Source organism: Dipodomys ordii, unplaced genomic scaffold (genome assembly GCF_000151885.1).
Source record: "Dipodomys ordii isolate 6190 unplaced genomic scaffold, Dord_2.0 Scaffold7, whole genome shotgun sequence".
NCBI lineage: Eukaryota > Metazoa > Chordata > Mammalia > Rodentia > Heteromyidae > Dipodomys > Dipodomys ordii.
Genome location: NW_012267223.1, coordinates 16975622 through 16993311, shown reverse-complemented (window position 1 = coordinate 16993311; position 17690 = coordinate 16975622). Strand labels below are relative to the sequence as shown.

The 17690-nt window shown below is 42.7% G+C and overlaps 1 protein-coding gene across 1 annotated transcript in view; it reads right to left on the bottom strand.

Annotated features, from left to right (window-relative positions):
- Positions 1–734: 734 nt before the first annotated feature.
- Ankrd40 (ankyrin repeat domain 40) overlaps positions 735–17690 on the bottom strand; it is a 17446-nt gene continuing 490 nt past the window's right edge. Inside the window, exons 2-5 of the mRNA XM_013038069.1 lie at positions 8966–9114; positions 8111–8593; positions 3711–3892; positions 735–3109 (exon numbers count right to left, since the gene is read on the bottom strand). Coding sequence (XP_012893523.1) covers positions 2963–3109; positions 3711–3892; positions 8111–8593; positions 8966–9114 — 961 coding nt within the window. The 3' untranslated portion in view covers positions 735–2962. The remainder of the gene's footprint in view (positions 3110–3710; positions 3893–8110; positions 8594–8965; positions 9115–17690) is intronic.

Sequence of the window (17690 nt, the reverse complement as noted above, 5' to 3'; positions counted from 1 at the left end):
CAAAGTGGTTTGTTTGCAGATGTGGAAATGGCCACTTTGATCTGGTTTTCTTCAGTATGCTTTGGGTCCATCTGTGCCGCAGGACCGTTTGTTAAAGGTTAATTACGGTTTTTTTTGGCAGGCTGTTTCTGCCCAGGATGTTTATGAGTATATGGAAGGCAACTTTCATCCTTGTGATAAAGCAAGTATGAAAGTACAAATGCCCAAATTATTCTGCCTCTCCTTGGTGCTAAGAAAAAGGTCTCTGCTATGCTCTCTGATTTATTAGGCCAATTTGGTATGACGTCTGCTTTGTGAGGCACTAGCTGGCCTAAACCAACTGAGAAGCAGGTTCATTCAGCAGCCTTGTCAGCTGAAGATCTGAAGGTGTAAGGCTGTTTTCCTCTCCTGTCTTGGGGGAGTTTGCTTCTGAGCTCATTGAGAACCTGACAGGTGCTGACAGCCCAAAGGAGAGGCTCAGTTGTGTCAAGTAAATAGGATAACCAAAAAATGTGGTTAATGGGGGATGACCTCCATCTAGCTCGCTCAGAGACTCCAGGGAAATGAAGCAACTGCTGTGAACTGGGAGAGAAGATGCCACACAAAATCTGTGTCCAGGTCCACTGAGTGCTGCACCGTGTAGAGAGGCAGCTTAGGTAGGGTATACTAGCTCCCTCAGACTGCCTGGTAAGTTGGGTTTGCCTGTGATTTGGAGGACAGTGATATTTAGGAAGCCAAAATGAAAGAAAATGGGATTGGTTAGTGAATATTTAATTTTAATAACACCTGTTAGATAAAGAATCTGTGATGCCCAAAGAAAAGAATCTTCCAAGAAATGTTTACACATAGTGTGAACACATGCTTTAAATATGCTGTGGAGGAGGGGTGAATTCACAGTTAACAAAGCTAAAAAAAAATCCTCATTATAAATGACACAGTGCATATAAAAATACTTCTCTGAATGCATAGATTAAGACGTTAAACTCTTCTACCAGCAACTGTGCAGTCTTAACCTGCTGTCATAGGCATGGACCACAGAGGGTTTTATGAAGGGGAGGAGGAACCAGTCCAGAACAGAGGCACATGGACACCTCTGCCTGGGTTGCTAACACCTAGATCCCTTCTGAGCTTGGGCCGTGCGCTGGCACACCCTGTGCAGGCTCCCTCCCAGCCAACACCTCCACTGCTTCTCAGAAACTAGTTAATCTGGTGACTTGAAAACTTTAACCCCAGTAATTTAGACATGGGTTAATACAGAATTTATTTCTTTCAGGAAAGACTCATATTTAATTTTGTCTGTAAATTGTTAACTTGTTTCAAAGAAAATTTTAAAAAAAGTTTAATACAGCTAGACAAAGTAGTTTCTAATTAGTTGAATCACAAGAGTGGTTTCTTCTTCAAAGCACTTGAGAGAAAGGTGATAAGCAACCTTCATTCAGCTATGGGCTATGCAAACACTCGATGACAAGAGTGAGGAAGCCACCAGCTGCACCTGGGGGATAGAATTAAGTCGGAAGAACACCTCAACCTCATTCTGGAGCTCAGGCAACAGCAGGAGGCCATTACCTTAAGCACAACATCCTCTTCCACTGACATCTGCACATTCACACACAATGTAGCGTTCTAATAAAAATAAGTTAACAGAGTCAGGAAGTTAAGTTTCTTTAGAAACTCTAGGCACTGTGGGAGAAAGCATCTTAAGACAGCAGGGATGCTCTTTAACAGCTGGCTTCAACCCCAGCTCTCCTGTTGGTCTACATGGGCTGAGTTCCTATGTCTAAAGTTAAGCTGTTTGTCTCAACAAGACAGTGACTTTAAAAAACAAAAGCAAAAACAAAAAACATTAATGATGCTGAAGAAAAAGAAGAATCCTTTCATGTATTCCTGAAAAAAAATTCTTATGCTGTGCTCAAGAGAGTTTAACCAGCGGTGTTGTTTAGTCTGATTGACTCACAACCTTTGAGTGGATTGGTGGTGGCAGTAGGGCTCCTTATGATCAAACAATTTGTTTACAAAAGCAAACAGATTTTAGAACTGTGTAAAAATCCTAATAATTTCAAAATAACCTTTATCTTTGATACAAAAATAAAGATGCTTACTCCTTTAGTTCAGTTTCCCCCAATAACCTTTAAAATAGCAACAGATTCAGACTTAAAAACTGCTTTTCATTTCCAGTGGTAAATGAGAGTGGAGAACATGGATTGGCAATGTTTGTGCTCTTCAGTGGTGCACTGAGGCACATGGATGACAGGTTGCTGGGTCCAAGTAAAAACGCAGTGGCTCTTTTAGAAAGCATCAGGAGAGCCCTCTAGTGGCGGAGAAGGGGAGGAAATGAGAGATGACCGCGGGGGAAGCAGTCCTGTGAGTGAGTGTTCATAAAGACTTGGGGAGGTCGGGAAGGAAAGCTCTTTTGGTTAACAGCCTATTTACAATTAGGTATCTGTAATCTTAAATACTTTGAACCTGAGTAACATTTATAAATACGTTATTTGAACCCTCATAGCCACATAACATACTAACATCCCTTTGTCCAGAACCTGTGCTTTCCCCAGCCTTCCTCTCTAGTCAGCTGGCAATTTCAGGAGTCATGGGCATGCAGCAGCAAGATTAGTGCAGCAGCTCTTCAGGCACACTGACTACAAGAGTTGCCAGAGCAGGCTCCACTTCTCTCAACCACTTCTTCATCTCTTCTATTCTGCACTGCACAGAACCTCAGCATCTGCTTCTTCAGACCATTTCTTAGCTGTTCAAAGCTTTAGTGATAGGTTTATTGTGCACCAAGAGGCTTGGAAGAGTGGCACCGCTGCTGGGGGGGGAGGGGGAGGAGCAGGGGCTTCCTGTCTTGGCAGGACGACATCAATGTACACTATGCAGTGGCACCAGGGGCCCTTGTGGGTATCCAAGGCTTTGGGATCAATGGCTTGTCCTTGGCCCAGAGGTTATACACATTGTCACAGTATTCAGTGACAAAGTCCCTGCTGCATTAGTATGTCAGTTTTGAAGCTCTCCTGTTATAGCAAGGCCTTTCAGCCAGTGTGGATGCAGCATTTCTGAAGAGAAAATTATTTTCACTTATCATTAGAACCAGTTCCAGTTCCTGGAAATCTTGGAGTCGAGCAACATCTTTGTCCTAAAACAAAATAGATCACAGGTTAAGAGTTTCTTGTCTAAGAGGAGCTGTTTGGAGGACTATGATTATACCAGTGTCCTGGCTCATTTCAGAATTTGGAAGGAAAATGAAATCCCAGGCAGGAAAGTGGTGACTCACTCCAGGGCATGAGCTGGGTTAGGATGGCAGAAGCCCTAACAGCCACTGTGGCAGGATGAGCAGCTAAAAGAAGGGACCAGACAAGCCAGAGCTTGATGTTCAAGAACCTGGAGCCAGCAGCAGGACCACACAGGTATTCATCCTATGACTTAACGTGGGTCTTGTCTTACAAGGCACAAAGCACACCTAAGAGTGCCATTAAGGTAATACCACAAGGCCCTACAGAAACAACTGGAAACAAATATATGTGAATGATGATTCAGAACATTCTCTTGAATCTTCCAGCTTTCCAAAATTTCAGGGTCTCTATCGACTTAGCAGAGGGAAATAAAACTTACTGCTGACATTTGGAAAACCACTATTTGCTTTTCATTCTTCCACTATGACTCATATAACCAAGGAGGAAGTTAGGTATTTTCCAAATGCAGAAAACAATCACTTAGGCATAGCAGGCTTCTCTTACCTTTCTTAACAGAGTATTGGGTAACTTTCTGATCTTCTCTACTTGATCTGGATTAACACCCAGCTCACAGCAGCTCACTCTGAGCAGTTCTTGGTAGGTGAGCTCCTGCCGGTCCAGTTCAATTTCAATGAAATCATTTTCTCGAAGAGATGGATTCTGAATCCTTACCTTGAGTACCAGCTCTATATAAAAATGAGAGAGAAATGGTCATGAATGGTCTAACATAATACAGCCCATGTAGTGAAAGATTGGCCTTAGAAGACGGTCACACTAATTCTATGAAGAAGACTGGCAAGCAAATAATAAACAAGACAACACGAAATTAAAAGAGAAATCCAGTCGGGCGCTGGTGGTTCACGCCTGTAATCCTAGCTACTCAGGAGGCTGAGATCTGAGGATCGCGATTCAAAGCCAGCCCGGGCAGGAGAGACCGTGAGACTCCTATCTCCAATAAACCACCAGAAAACCGGAAGTGGCGCTGTAGCTCAAGTGGTAGAGTGCTCGCCTTGAACTGAGGGACAGCGCCCAGGCCCAGAGTTCAAGTCCCACGACCAACCAAAAAAAAAAAAGAGAGAGAGAAATCCACACCAGGTCAGCACGACTTGTTCAGATCAATCCTGGCTCTGTCAGAGCTGTTCTCCTCAACTGTCTCCCCTGCATCTAAGACTGTGGTTTGCAAGTACAGGGGCAACAGGGTCAGCCATCGCAGCTGTGGAAGGATCACTTCCTTCTGCCATAGCTAAGGAGGTAGGGACGTTAGAATGGGTTTGAGTAACAACTACACAAGATCAGGGAAAGGAGAGAGAGCTGAAATGAAGGCTAGGACAAGTTATGATCTATGATATACTCCCAAAATACTGAATAAGTATGAATTCAAAGGTATTTATGAAATATGAAACTTACAAGGAAAAGTATAAATGAACAAATAGATAACTTACTAAATAAGGTTAATATTTATGACTTGAGAATCCTACCCCTTGATAAGGGAGGGTCTTGCTGGGTGTCAGTGGCTCATGCCTATAATCCTAGCTACTCAGGAACTTGAGATCTAAGAATCATGGTTAGAAGCCAACCTAAGCAGGCAAGCCCATGAGCCTCTTATCTCCAATTAAACACTAAAAAACAGAAATGGAGCTGTGGCTCAAGTAGTAGAGCCTCAAGTTCAAGCCCTAACACTAAATAGACAGACGGATGGATCTATCTAAAGGAGGGTCTCAGTGCAGTCTTCCTCTACATTCTGAGCCTAAGTACCAAGATGGAATGGGCAAGGCATTTACAGACCTGCTACAGACCTACAGGCAGATCTGCTTCACTCCCAAGTATAGGGCCTCACAGCACTTGGTCCTAAAAAATGGGTACTGAGAGTGACTCCAAGGGGAAAGGCAAGGCAAGGAAGGCAAGGCTGGATGTGCCCTGTGGCACTTGGCAGAACTGGAACTATGAGGATGAATTTAAGGTTTCTAATGTTCTCAGGAAGATATATACAAATCAATATAGAAATATTGATATACCTGGGCATGTGAATACATGGCTAATAAATTTGACTGTTTCTTTCTTTTCCTTTCTTTCATATTTCCTCCGTTCTTAGCTCTTTAATCTGATTAAGCCTCAAAGAAATTATATACCTGTAGCAATGAGGACACCTAGTGCCCACATTTGGTTTCTAAATGTCATTCTCTACCAAAAGAAACCAGAAGAATCTATCCAACTCCTTGGAGAAGCCACTCAACCAATGGTTGCCAAATGCAGTGATACATGCTATACTCCCAGCTATTCAGGAGGTAGAAATAGGATTACAGTTTGAGGTCAACCCAAGCAAAAAAGTTAGCAAGACTATATCTCAAATAATAAGCCACGCATAGTGATTCACTGCTGTAATCCCAGCTAAGTGGGAGCCATAGGCAGGAGTACTGAGGTAAGAGGGCAGCCGTGGCAAAAAGCTGAAAAATAACTAAAATATCTGAAAAAATAACTAAAAGCAAAAAAAGGCTGGTAATGTGGTTAAAGTGGTAACAAGCCTGAGACTCTGAGATCAAATCCCAGTACTGCAAGAGGGGGGTGGGAAACCAAACCTAACAAACAACAAAACAAAAACAAAAAACAGCTGACTTCTGGGTTGGGGCATGAGACTGTAGCATCTTGCTGTACAGAAAATAAGGAAACATTCCAAGAATGATGAGGTATGCCCAAGGGATTACAAACTAGCTTCAAGAGGCCCCCATGTATATGTGGAGGGGAAGGGAAAAAACAAATTGTAAAAACAGGGATACAGGAGGACCCATTGCAACAATAAGATGTACAAGTCGTTATGTCGAAAAACGAACTTTACAACTTTGGTGGGGGAGGACTGGGGGGGGGATGGGGGGAAGGATACGAAGGGGAAACAAAGCAGGAGGCTACAATGCTTGATAAGAAATGTGCTCATCGGGGCTGGGAAGGTGGCTCAGTGGTAGAGTGCTTGCCTTGCATGCATGAGGCCCTGGGTTCAATTCCTCAGCACCACATAAGCAGAAAAAAAGCCATAAGTGGCCCTGTGGCTCAAGTGGTAGAGCGCTAGCCTTGAGCTGAAGAGCTGAGGAACAGCGCCCAGGCCCAGAGTTCAGGCCCCATGACCGGACCCCCCCGCCAAAAAAAAAAAAGAAATGTGCTCATTATCTTACCCACGTAATTGTAACCCCTCTGTACAGTATTTTCACAATAAAAATATATTAAAAATAAAAGAGGCCCCCATGGCCACATTAGGAATAATTTGAAAGTCAAAATAATGATAGGAACAGATTCTCACCCACTAAATCTAATAAGAACCAAGGAATTCCGTACTGATGAAATGGAGAAGGGCTGGGCACCTGTGGCTCACACCTGTAATCCTAGCTACTCAGGAGGCTGAGATCTGAGGATCACAGTTCAAAGCCAGCCTGGGCAGCAAAGTCCATGAGACTCTCTCTTATCTCTAATTAACCAGCAAAAAGTTGAAAGTTGAGCTGTGGCTCAAGTGATTCAGTGCCAGCCTTGAATGCAAAAGCCAAGCAAGAATCTAAGACCCGGGCTGGGAAGGTGGCCCAGTGGTAGAGCACTTGCCTTGCATGCCTGAGGCCCTGGGTTCGATTCCTCAGCACCACATAAGCAAAAAAAAAAAAGCCGGAAGTGGCGCTGTGGCTCAAGTGGTAGAGTACTAGCCTTGAGCTGAAGATCTGAGGGACAGCGCCCAAGCCCAGAGCTCAGGCCCCACGATCGGACCCAAAAAAAAAAGAATCTAAGACCCTAAGTTCAAGCCCCAGCACCAGCACAAACAAAAAGGGAAGGAAAAGGGCTGGGAAGGAGGCTCAGTGGTAGAGCGCTTACACTGCATGCATGACGCCCTGGGTTTGATTCCCCAGCACCACATAAGCAAAAAGCCGGAAGTGGCGCTGTGGCTCAAGTGGTAGAGCGCTAGCCTTGAGCTGAATAGCTGAGGGACAGCGCCCAGGCTCAGAGTTCAGGGCCACGACCAGACCCCCCCCCCAAAAAAAAAGGGAAGGAAAAGCCTTGCTTTTCAGTGGAATATCAACTAATAAACTAAGAATGATAGAAAAATCACATTCGACCAACTAAATGGCCTGGACCCTTCGAAATATTGAGATACGAATGACAGAGAAAGGATAGAGAATGTTCCAGATCAAAAACTAAAATGACAGCATAAGCGGATGCAATGGGTGATCCTGGGCAGGAACAGGGGTAAGGAGTGTAAAAATACCCACAGGGGGCTTTGTTGGGATAACTAATAATATTTAAATAAGGACTGCCAATTATATACGTATTAAATCACGGTTCTATTTCCTAAATGTAATACTTGTAAATATCATACAAGAATATCCTTATTGCTAGGAAATATACAATAGGACCAATGCGCAAATATTGCAGGGTAATAGAGTAAAAGGTAAACAATTTGTGAATCCAGGGGCTGGGAAGGTGGCTCAGTGGTAGAGCGCTTGCCTGAGGCCCTGCGTTCGATTCCTCAGCACCACATAAGCAAAAATAAATATAAAAAACAACTTGTGATTCCAAGAAAAGGGAGTTCCATATACAGGTGTTCTCAAAGTTTGTAATTTATTTATTTATTTTTTTTTTGTGTGTGTGTGGTCGTGGGGCTTTAACTCTGGGCCTGGGCACTGTCCCTCAGCTATTCAGTTCAAGACTAGCAGTATACTACTTGAGCCACTTCCAGTTTTTTCTGTTTATGTGGTGTTAAGGAATCAAACCCAGGGCCTCGTGCATGCAAGGCAAGCACTCTACCACTGAGCCACCTTCCCAGCCTGCAAAGTTTGTAATTATATACTGAATATATAAAACAAATAAACAAACAAACAAATAAATAAATCTCACTCCTTCACTGCAAAAGCTGCTTGCTAGGGAAAAGTTACCTTGCATATTAAATGGAAATGCTCCAGTAAAGAAAAATGGCTGGAAGGCTGGTGCCGGTCCTGCATACGTCCCATTTGGAGGCTCCAGTGACACTGGTGGCTTAGACTGGACAGAAGAGAACAGGGCGCGGTTCTGACTCACAGGCGGCTGACAAACAGGACCTGGCTTTGTGCTTTCTTGTGTTCTCAGTATGGCAGAGGGGGCAGACACATCACCGTTCTGAACCAATGCCAAAGAGGTGTGGTCCCGGGGGAAAGCTCCCCGCAAGGGGGGATCCCCAGAGGGGAGCAATGGAGGTGAACTGTCTGCAGGTGGTGATGTTGGAGGCGTGGAGGGGCCCCCATTCTGCAGCTGGGGTGAATCCTCCACTGAAGTATTGTAGATAAAAGGGAAAGCTGGGTTGGCCAAATAGTTGGGAACAAAGGGCAGTTCTGACTCCTTCTTCAACTGGGGGAGGCTGTCATCATCATCATCTTCTTCCACTTTAAAAGAAAACAGAAGATTCACATAGTTCTTCAAAAATAACTAAGAAAGAGTATCTTTTGGAAGCCAATATCCTTTGGTATGTGACAAATATTTTGTCAGCACTTACTCCCTCTTCAGGTCAGAAAAGAATGTTTTGCTCGGTTTATGATTACTATTTTTATTATTGTCTTCAATTTCACAAATAAAAAGAAACTTTATAATGCTGACCTTATAACTCATGACCAGAAATAACATGGAAATACTATCTTGGCATAGTAAGTAGCTTTGAGAAATAGGCCAGTTGTTTGGCCAGCATCAAGAATGTAGACGTAATACCACATCTTAAACTAGTTTGATAAAATTCAAAGTTCTTCCAAACACACACTCACCTCCCATTATCTTCCTGATTTCTCTCCTTGATGTTAACTGCACTGGCATTTCTCCTTTTGTAGTAAGAATCTCTTTGTCAGCTCCTGATTTTAATAGGTAAGAGACCACTTGGCCATGGTTGCGTTTACATGCCCAGTGTAAACATGTCCTATCCCCAAGAAAACAAAGAGACTGATTTAAACTGAGGATAGGTGACTTCAGATTCCAAATTCTAAACATTCCTCTTAATAATAATACAAAATAATATACAGGGCTGCGAATGTGGCTTAGTGGTAGAGTGCTTGCCTTGCATGCATGAAGCCCTGGGTTCAATTCCTCAGTACCACATAGAACAGAAAAACCTGGAAGTGGTATGGTGGCTCAAGTGGTAGAGTACTAGCCTTGAGCAAAAGCAGGGACAGTGCCCAGGCCCCTGAGTTCAAGCCCCAAGATTGGCAAAAAAAAAAAAAAAATATATATATATATATATATATACACACACACATACATACATACATACATACATACATACATACATACTGAAATGAACTACAAAATAAGGAAATAAGAGACCTCTTTTTTTTTTCTTTTGTGTATGTGTGTGTGTGTTTTTGTTTTTGGTCATAAGGCTTGAACTCTGATTTTTGTTCTCTTTACCTACTATGTATGGTGTATTCAAGTGTACATCTTGGAAAGTTTGAGGAGGGTACAGAACTCAAGGGAAAAAGGTTAGAGCTCACTGGACACTGGGATGAAAGTGAACTATACAATTCATGGGTGGAGATGGGAGGGAGGGACTGGGAAAGAATAAGGGAACAGAAAACACTATATGAAAGGAAATGTACTCATTACCTAACTCATGTAATTGTAATCTCTCTGTACATCACCTCTATAATAACAATAAAGTAAATTAATTTAAAGATAAATAAATAATGTAAGACTGAGTCTAACATGAATGCAGAAACTAAGCTAGTAATTTCTACTTTTCACTTCACAAAGTATCATCAAAAAGTCTGTTTCATTTTTGGGGCTGGGATGTTACTCAATAGATCAGACCTGACTTATATAACTGTAACCCCTTTGTATATCACCTTTATAATAATAAAAAAGTTAAATTTTTAAAAAAGTAGTAGATCGGGCTGGGAAGGTGGCTCAGTGGTAGAGTGCTTGCCTTGCATGCATGAGGCCCTGGGTTCGATTCCTCAGCACCACATAAGCAGAAAAAGTCATAAGTGGCACTGTGGCTCAAGTTGTAGAGCGCTTGCCTTGAGCTGAAGAGCTAAGGGACAGCTGCCCAGGCCTAGAGTTCAGGCCCCATAACCAGCAAAAAAAAAAGTATTAGATCAGTAATAGACTGTTTGCCTAGCATGTGCACAGCCATGGGGGGGGGGGGGGGGTTTTTTTCTCTAGGGGACGGGTTTTTTTTTTTTTTTTTTAAACTCAGCGCCTTCTACTTACTAGGTACACAGCCAGCCCTCATCTTTGGAGTTCAATTTCAATGGCTTCCAGAAAACTCCAATGACACTTCAGAGTGTTTGTTACTGTTAGTAGCACTCATTAGACCCTCTCACTCTCTTCAAAACCTGTTTCGATATTACCACATTCCTCTCTAGGGACTATGGAAACTCACTTCTTATGTATCAAAATGCCCCTTAATGATAAATAATCTCAGGCTAATTACTTTTCTCATCTGCAGCTTCTCTGTTACTTCAGTTATTGCTATTGTAACAGATACCCTAGTGTAAATTTCAGTTGTTCATTCCCTTTCCCTCTTTTTTTTTTCACCTGCACACATACAAAGGATTTCCAAATTTCCATTTTTTTTTTTTTTTTTTTGTCGGTCGTGGGGCTTGAACTCTGGGCCTGGGCGCTGTCCCTCAGCTCTTCAGCTCAAGGCGAGCGCTCTACTACTTGAGCTACAGCGCCACTTCCGGTTTTCTGGTGGTTTATTGGAGATAGGAGTCTCACGGTCTCTCCTGCCCGGGCTGGCTTTGAATCGCGATCCTCAGATCTCAGCCTCCTGAGTAGCTAGGATTACAGAGCCACCAGCACCCGGCTTCAAATTTCCATTTTTAAAGAGTTAGCTTTGCTAATTCTTTCCAGAAGGCTATAAACATGTCCTCATTTGCTTAAATGAAATATACTAACTACACAAATACTTCCATTCCCAAGGTGCTTAAAACATTTTATTTCGCCGGGTAACAGTGGCTCACACTGCTCACACACTTGGGAAACTGAGATCTGAGGATCACAGTCTGAAGTCAACCAGGCAGGAAAGTCCATGATTCTCTTATCTCCAACTAACCAGCAAAAAGTTGAAAGTGGAGCTGTGGTTCAAGTGATAGAGCGCTAGCCTTGAGCAAAAAAGCTCAAGTACAACACCCAGGTCCTCAGTTTAAGCCCCAGGACTGGCACAAGAAAAAGAACATGTTTCTAATAACCAAAAATGTCTAGAATCATGCCCTTCTATTATAGCAGACTCATTTAAGTAAAACGAATTATTTAACAATATATACACTGTGGGGAGGGGTGATTCTGCACACTGAATGACATATTTTAATACTAGATAGAAATGTAATTCACATGTTGGCAAACACTTTTTTTTTTTTTTGACCTTCCTGGGTCTTGATTGAACTCAGGGCTTGGATTCTGTCCCTGAGCTTCTTCTGCTAAAGGCTACCATATGAACCACAGCTCCATTTCTGGCTTTTTTTTTTTTAAGTTTAGTGGAGATAAAAGAGTCTCACACACTTTCCTGCCCAGGATACCATCAAACCTCCATCCTCAGATCTCAGTCTGAGTAGACAGGATTACAGGTGTGAGCCACCATCACCCAGCAAGAAACCATCTTAACAGAGTTTAGGCACCCTCAGGTGGCAAAGTATATTATGGAAGGAAAACATTTTTTCCCTTCTGTTCTGAAATGTCCTCAGTTACTCTCTAATTGAACTTAGGTAAATAGCTTTGGAGCTTATTGCCAAATACAGGTAAGATAAAAAACAGAAGACATGTTCAAGTAAGGGTTATATCACTGGGTACCTGATAGTACAATTATCTAGAAAGTTCATTTGGTACCAGGAAAAAAGCTGAGCAACCCTTTGCACTTACAAGAGACTTACAGAAAACTACCTTGTCCTGCTGGTATCTTGAGTGACATTCTATATATACACTGTGCGAGTGACATTGTATACATTCATTCTCTATGAGGTAAATGCTCATGTGTGGGATTTTTTTTTTTTAGCATACATTAGCTATACAAAGGGGGGATTTTTTTCTTTTGTCAGTTGTGGGGCTTGAACTCAGGGCCTGGGCGCTGTCCCTGATCTCTTTTGCTCAAGGCTAGTGCTCTATCACTTGGAGCCACAGCACCACTTCATTTTCATGTGGCTAACTGGAGATGAGAGTCCCACTGGGACTTTTCTGCCCAGGTTGGCTTTGAACCGCAATCCTTGGATCTTAGCCTTGTGTGTAGCTAGGATTACAGGCTTGAGTAGGCTACAAGGGGACATTTCCTTATGGCATTTCCACACTTGTATACAATGTATTCCACTCAATCCCCCATCAGTCTCCCATCTGATTCCTGCTTCCTAACACAATTGCCACAGGTTTCACTGTCCTGTTTTCATTCATGCCAACAACTTAGTTCCCTCTTATTCATCCTTTCACCCAAATTAGCTGAAACCCTTCTTAGTCGCAGCCCCTGAAGAGCCTATTTCTCCTTCCATTTCCCACAACCACCTGTTCATAAACAGCTTTCACCGAAATTACTTTTTAATGTTTTGGGGGGAGGGGAGTAATACTGGGGATTGAACTTGTCAAGCGCTGTATCACTAAGCCACACCCACAGTACGAGAAACTTGACCTAGACTTCTAGACTGTAAGCTCCATGAGCACATACAAGGGTTTAATTCTTACTATTCTATGGTGCTCACGAATGCTAGACAAGTGTTCTACTACTGAGCAACGCCTCCAGCCCAAGTGTTTGATTTTTATTACTTAGTGAGTGAACCTAAGATAAACATTGCTTAGAGTAGGAGGAGCTAAAAGATCCTCAATTCTGGGCAAATTGCATCAGAGTGTGTTTGTGTGTGGATGTCCATGGCATATGTTTGAAAAGGAAATGATTATAATAAGTGAGCACTCAAAAAATGAATGGAGCATGATGAGAAAAATATGCTCCCGTTTGGAAATAAAGTGCTTGCTTGCTAGTAGTAAATCACTTGCTCATGGCAAGCTGGAGAGTGAAGGAGGTAATTTACTGCAAGTCTGAGAGACTCAGGGACAAACCAACTAGCCAGAGCATCACCACATAAAGTGGGGTTACAGCAACACAGCAGTCCCCCCACAGCCCTGAGCCCTCAGTGATCATCAATTACAATCTAGAGCTGTGTGACTCTAGGCAGTCATAACTCATAACCACTGCAGCCAGAGAATTTTTTCAACCGCTTCATCAGCTACTATATTTGCTTCTGCAACTCAAGGGGTACACATGACATTTGTGTTATAATTGATGTGGGAACTCTTCGAACTTCAACTCTAAACTTTATAACTGTAGCTAGAATATCCTAATTGTGCTGGAAATATTTCAGACTAGAGCCTTGGCATTATTATGGTTACAGAGCAACTAAAAACTGGGAACAGTCACTCTTCTACTTTTTTGGGGGGCTTGTACTCAGGGCCTGGGCACTGTCCATGAGCTTTTATGCTCAGAGCTAGCACTCTACCACTTTGAGCCACAGCTCCACTTCTGGTTTTCTGGTGGTTAATTGGAGATAGAGTCTCACAGACTTTCTTGCCCAGGCCAGCTTTGAACCCACAATCCTCAGGTCTCAGCTTCCTGAGTAGCTAGGATTCTAGGTTTGAGTAACCAGTGCCTGGCTATGGTTTGACTTCTCTAAGCTAAAAAGACTGTCTAGAGTTTTTGTTCTTGTTGAGTCTTTTATTTTGGTAGAACTAAGATTTAAACTCAAAGCCTCATGATTGGTAGGCAAGCATTCAACCACTAAGACATACCGCCAGCCCAAATGCTGGATTTTTGAAGTTAACTTTAAGCATGTTCCTTAAAGAGAAGAAAATAGACAGGCGCCAGCGGCTTACGCCTATAATCCTAGTTACTCAGGAGGCTGAGATCTGAGGATCATGGTTCAAAGCCAGTCCAGGCAGGATAGTCCATGAGACTCTTAACTCCAATAAACCACCAGAAAACTGGAAGTGGTGCTATGGGTTAAGTGCTAGAGCACTAGCCTGAGCTGAAGAGCTAAGGGACAGTGCCCAGGCCCAGAGTTGAAGGCCCATGACGGACAAAAAGAAGAAGAAAATAATGTTTAACACTTTATGTTGGGTATTATTCAAAATGCGCTATATATAATAACTCTAGATATAATAATCTTCAAAATATCACACACATAGTTAAGTGCAATGGTGAACACCCATGGTACTAGCTACTAGGGAAGTTCACTTGAGCCTACTTTGAGGCCAGCCTGGTCAATTTTGCTTAGAGTTTTGGCTCAGGACTGGTACTCTACCACTTAAGCCACACCTCCACTATTTTTGCTGGTTAATTGGAAATAAAAGTCTCTCAGATGTGTCTGCTCAGGCTGCCTTTAAAACACAATCCTTAGATCTCAGCCTCCTGAGTATTAAGGATGACAGGTGTGAGTGACTGATGCCCACCATGAAACTTGATCTTTGAAAACAAACAAGCTAAACTTCTTTTTTAAAAAAAAATCCATGAAGTTGAGGTAAGTACTCATCCCATGAGGATGAGGTAAGTACTATTATTAACATCTCTTGATTTTACAGATGAGGAAACTGAGGTAGTCAGCAAGTAAATTAGTACAACATGCTATATGATAGGTGATAATTAAGTATTATGGGGTTAATAATGTGGAATAAGGTATTAGGAAATGGCAGAGGTTGGAGAGGGACATTGTATAATTTTAAATCTGGGGACATAAACAGGCTTTATAGCCAGGTATAGTGGCTCATGCTTGTATTTCTAGACACTAAGGAGGCTGAGAACTGAGGTTCACAGTTCAAAGCTAGTTTAGGCAGGAAAGTTCATGAAACTCTTACAATTTAAACAACAAAAAGCTGGAAGTGGAGCTATGGCTCAAGTAGTAGAATGCTAGCCTTGAGCAAAAACAACTAAGTGACACAGCCAGGTCCTTTGTTCAACTCCAAAACTGGCACACAAGGCACAAAAGAAAGGAAAGAAGGAGAGGAGAAGAGACAGAGACAGAGAGAGAGAGAGAGAGAGAGGGAGAGAGAGGGAGAGAGAGAGAGGAAGAGGGAGAGGGAGAGAGAGAAAGACAGAAAGGGGGGGGCTGGGAAGGTGGCTCAGTGGTAGAGTGCTTGCCTTGCATGCATGAGGCCCTGGGTTCAATTCCTCAGCACCACATAAGCAGTAAAAGCTGGAAGTGGTGCTGTGGCTCAAGTGGTAGAATGCCATCCTTGAGCTGAAGAGCTAAGGGACAGGGCCCAAGCCCAGAGTTCATGCCCCACACCGACAAAAAAAAGGGAAGGAGGGAGGGAGGGAGGGAGGGAGGGAGGGAGGGAGGGAGGGAGGCTTCACCATGAAGTGTCGTTTAAGCTATGATCTGAAAGAGAACAGAGAGCAAACCATGGTGTACTGGGAGAAAAACAAAAGGCAAAGGTCTTGCATCAGACTCTGCCTGGTATTCCAGCAAATAAGAATATCATGGGAAGAAAGTAAGGAGTCAAAGGCTTAGATGGAAGGACAGGGAGTAGGATTTATAGGATCTGTTGGCTTCTCTTCAGAGTGAGATGAAGCTGGTTTGAATTAAGCAGAGTGAAACAATGGGACTTGCTAAGAATGCCTCTGGCCACTGTGTTGAGAAGATGGGGGGGGGGGCGGTAATAAGCAAGGAAGTTAGGAGGCTACACAACAATCCAGTGAGGTAAGTAATATAGTGGGAAGAGCTTGTACAATTTGGGAAGTGGTTAGATTCTAACTGTATCTGAAGCGGTAGCGGATAGAATCAGAATTTGCTGGTTGACTGGATGTAGGGTGTAAGGGTAAGAAAGATGAGGAGGCTGCCAAACATTCTAGGCTGACACATGAGAGGCTGAGATGAAAACGCTTCAGGAGGCCAGGGACAGAAAGTGAATAAGGGGAGTCTGGGAATTCAATCTTGGCCATGTTGAGTTAGAATCAGATCCATGAGAAGTCTGACTACTACACTCTCATCTCACACCAACTGAACACCTACCACGTGGCAGGAATTGTGCTAGGATGGTAAAGATCTAGAGTCAGATGATGAGTCCATTTGCCAGTTCTACCACTTACTTAAACTCTTGCCCTATGGAGAATTTTTTTTCCAGTTCTGGGGCTTAAACACAAGGCCTGGGCTCTGTCTCTGAGCTTCTTTTGCTCAAGGCTAGCACTCTACAACTTCAGCCACAGCATCACTTCTGGCTTTTTCTGTTTATGGGGTACTAAGGAATTGAACCCAGGACTCCATGCATGCTAGGCAAGCACTTCTACCAATAAGCCACATTCCCAGCCCCTATTGCTAGCAATTTAGGGATGTTTTGTAACTTGGAATTTATTTCATGTTTCTGGGCCTCAGTTTCTTAATCTGTAAAATGGAGAAAACAGCAATGTCTCCTAAGTAGATGAAATGAGGCAATATATAGAAAGTGCTCAGAACTGTATCTATGCTCCAGAGCAACTGCAATAAATGTTAGCTATCTGTATTATCCTTCATCCCATTAAATGCTCACAAATGTGAAATAATTGAAAATGAAGTGGCTCAGGCCAGGTTGTACAGCGTAGGCAGGCATGAAGAACCTGAAGCCAACCCATTACCCTGTACAACACTGCCTCCCAGTGCCAAGTCAGAAATCCACAGCTTTCACAGAGCAATTCCCAGAAAAGATATACCAGAACAGCAAAATGTTACCAAACACTTTTAGAAAAACAAGAAGCAAGTATATCCACTGTTTCCTGGCTTTGCACACAGCTTTCTAGACTGTTTTCTTGAGGAAAAGGAGGCAGACAGATTTGTTGAGAATCAAGGGAACCTCAGTACTGACCCTGAGTATCAGACTGACAAATGGTGGTGAGCTATTCTCTGGAGTTGCAATCATCTCCATCGTCCCTTGTTCCAAAATATAGGGTTCTATTTAAAATAAGTAAATAAAACATTTAAAAAACTTGTATGTTAACTCTAAACTAGAAAAATAGGTGGGTTAAACATTGTTGGATCAAATTTTAAATGTAAATCCAAAGAGGGAAAAATAATAGTCACATAAAGTAACTGGAAACTAAAGCTTTGACCACCAGCATCATCTTAAAATGACACTCCTTATTTGGTTGGGAAAGAACCAGTTTTCAGACAGACATCTAAAGGCACTGAGTGAGATTCTCCACCGCAAATTGTAGTGGGAAAACAAAGCAAAATACTATAAACAAATGAGTCTTCTTTCACCAGGCAGCTGTAGGCAGCAGCAGATCACTGTTGCAGACAACAATGATACACAATCGTGATGCAAGTGGTGGCAATTTTGTTGTTGTTGTTTTCCATCTGGTATTGGCTAGACGAAATCACGCTAGTTTACAAGATTCGTATTTGCTGGGTTGCTTACGTGCTTTTCGCTATGCATATCGTAGCAGTGTGTTTCAGAACCACCTACAGCCAAATAATTCAACTGGGATGGGCTCCAGTGTAGAGTCGCTGAGAATTATAGCCTTGGGCACTGCTTGATCAAAGTTAACGGGGG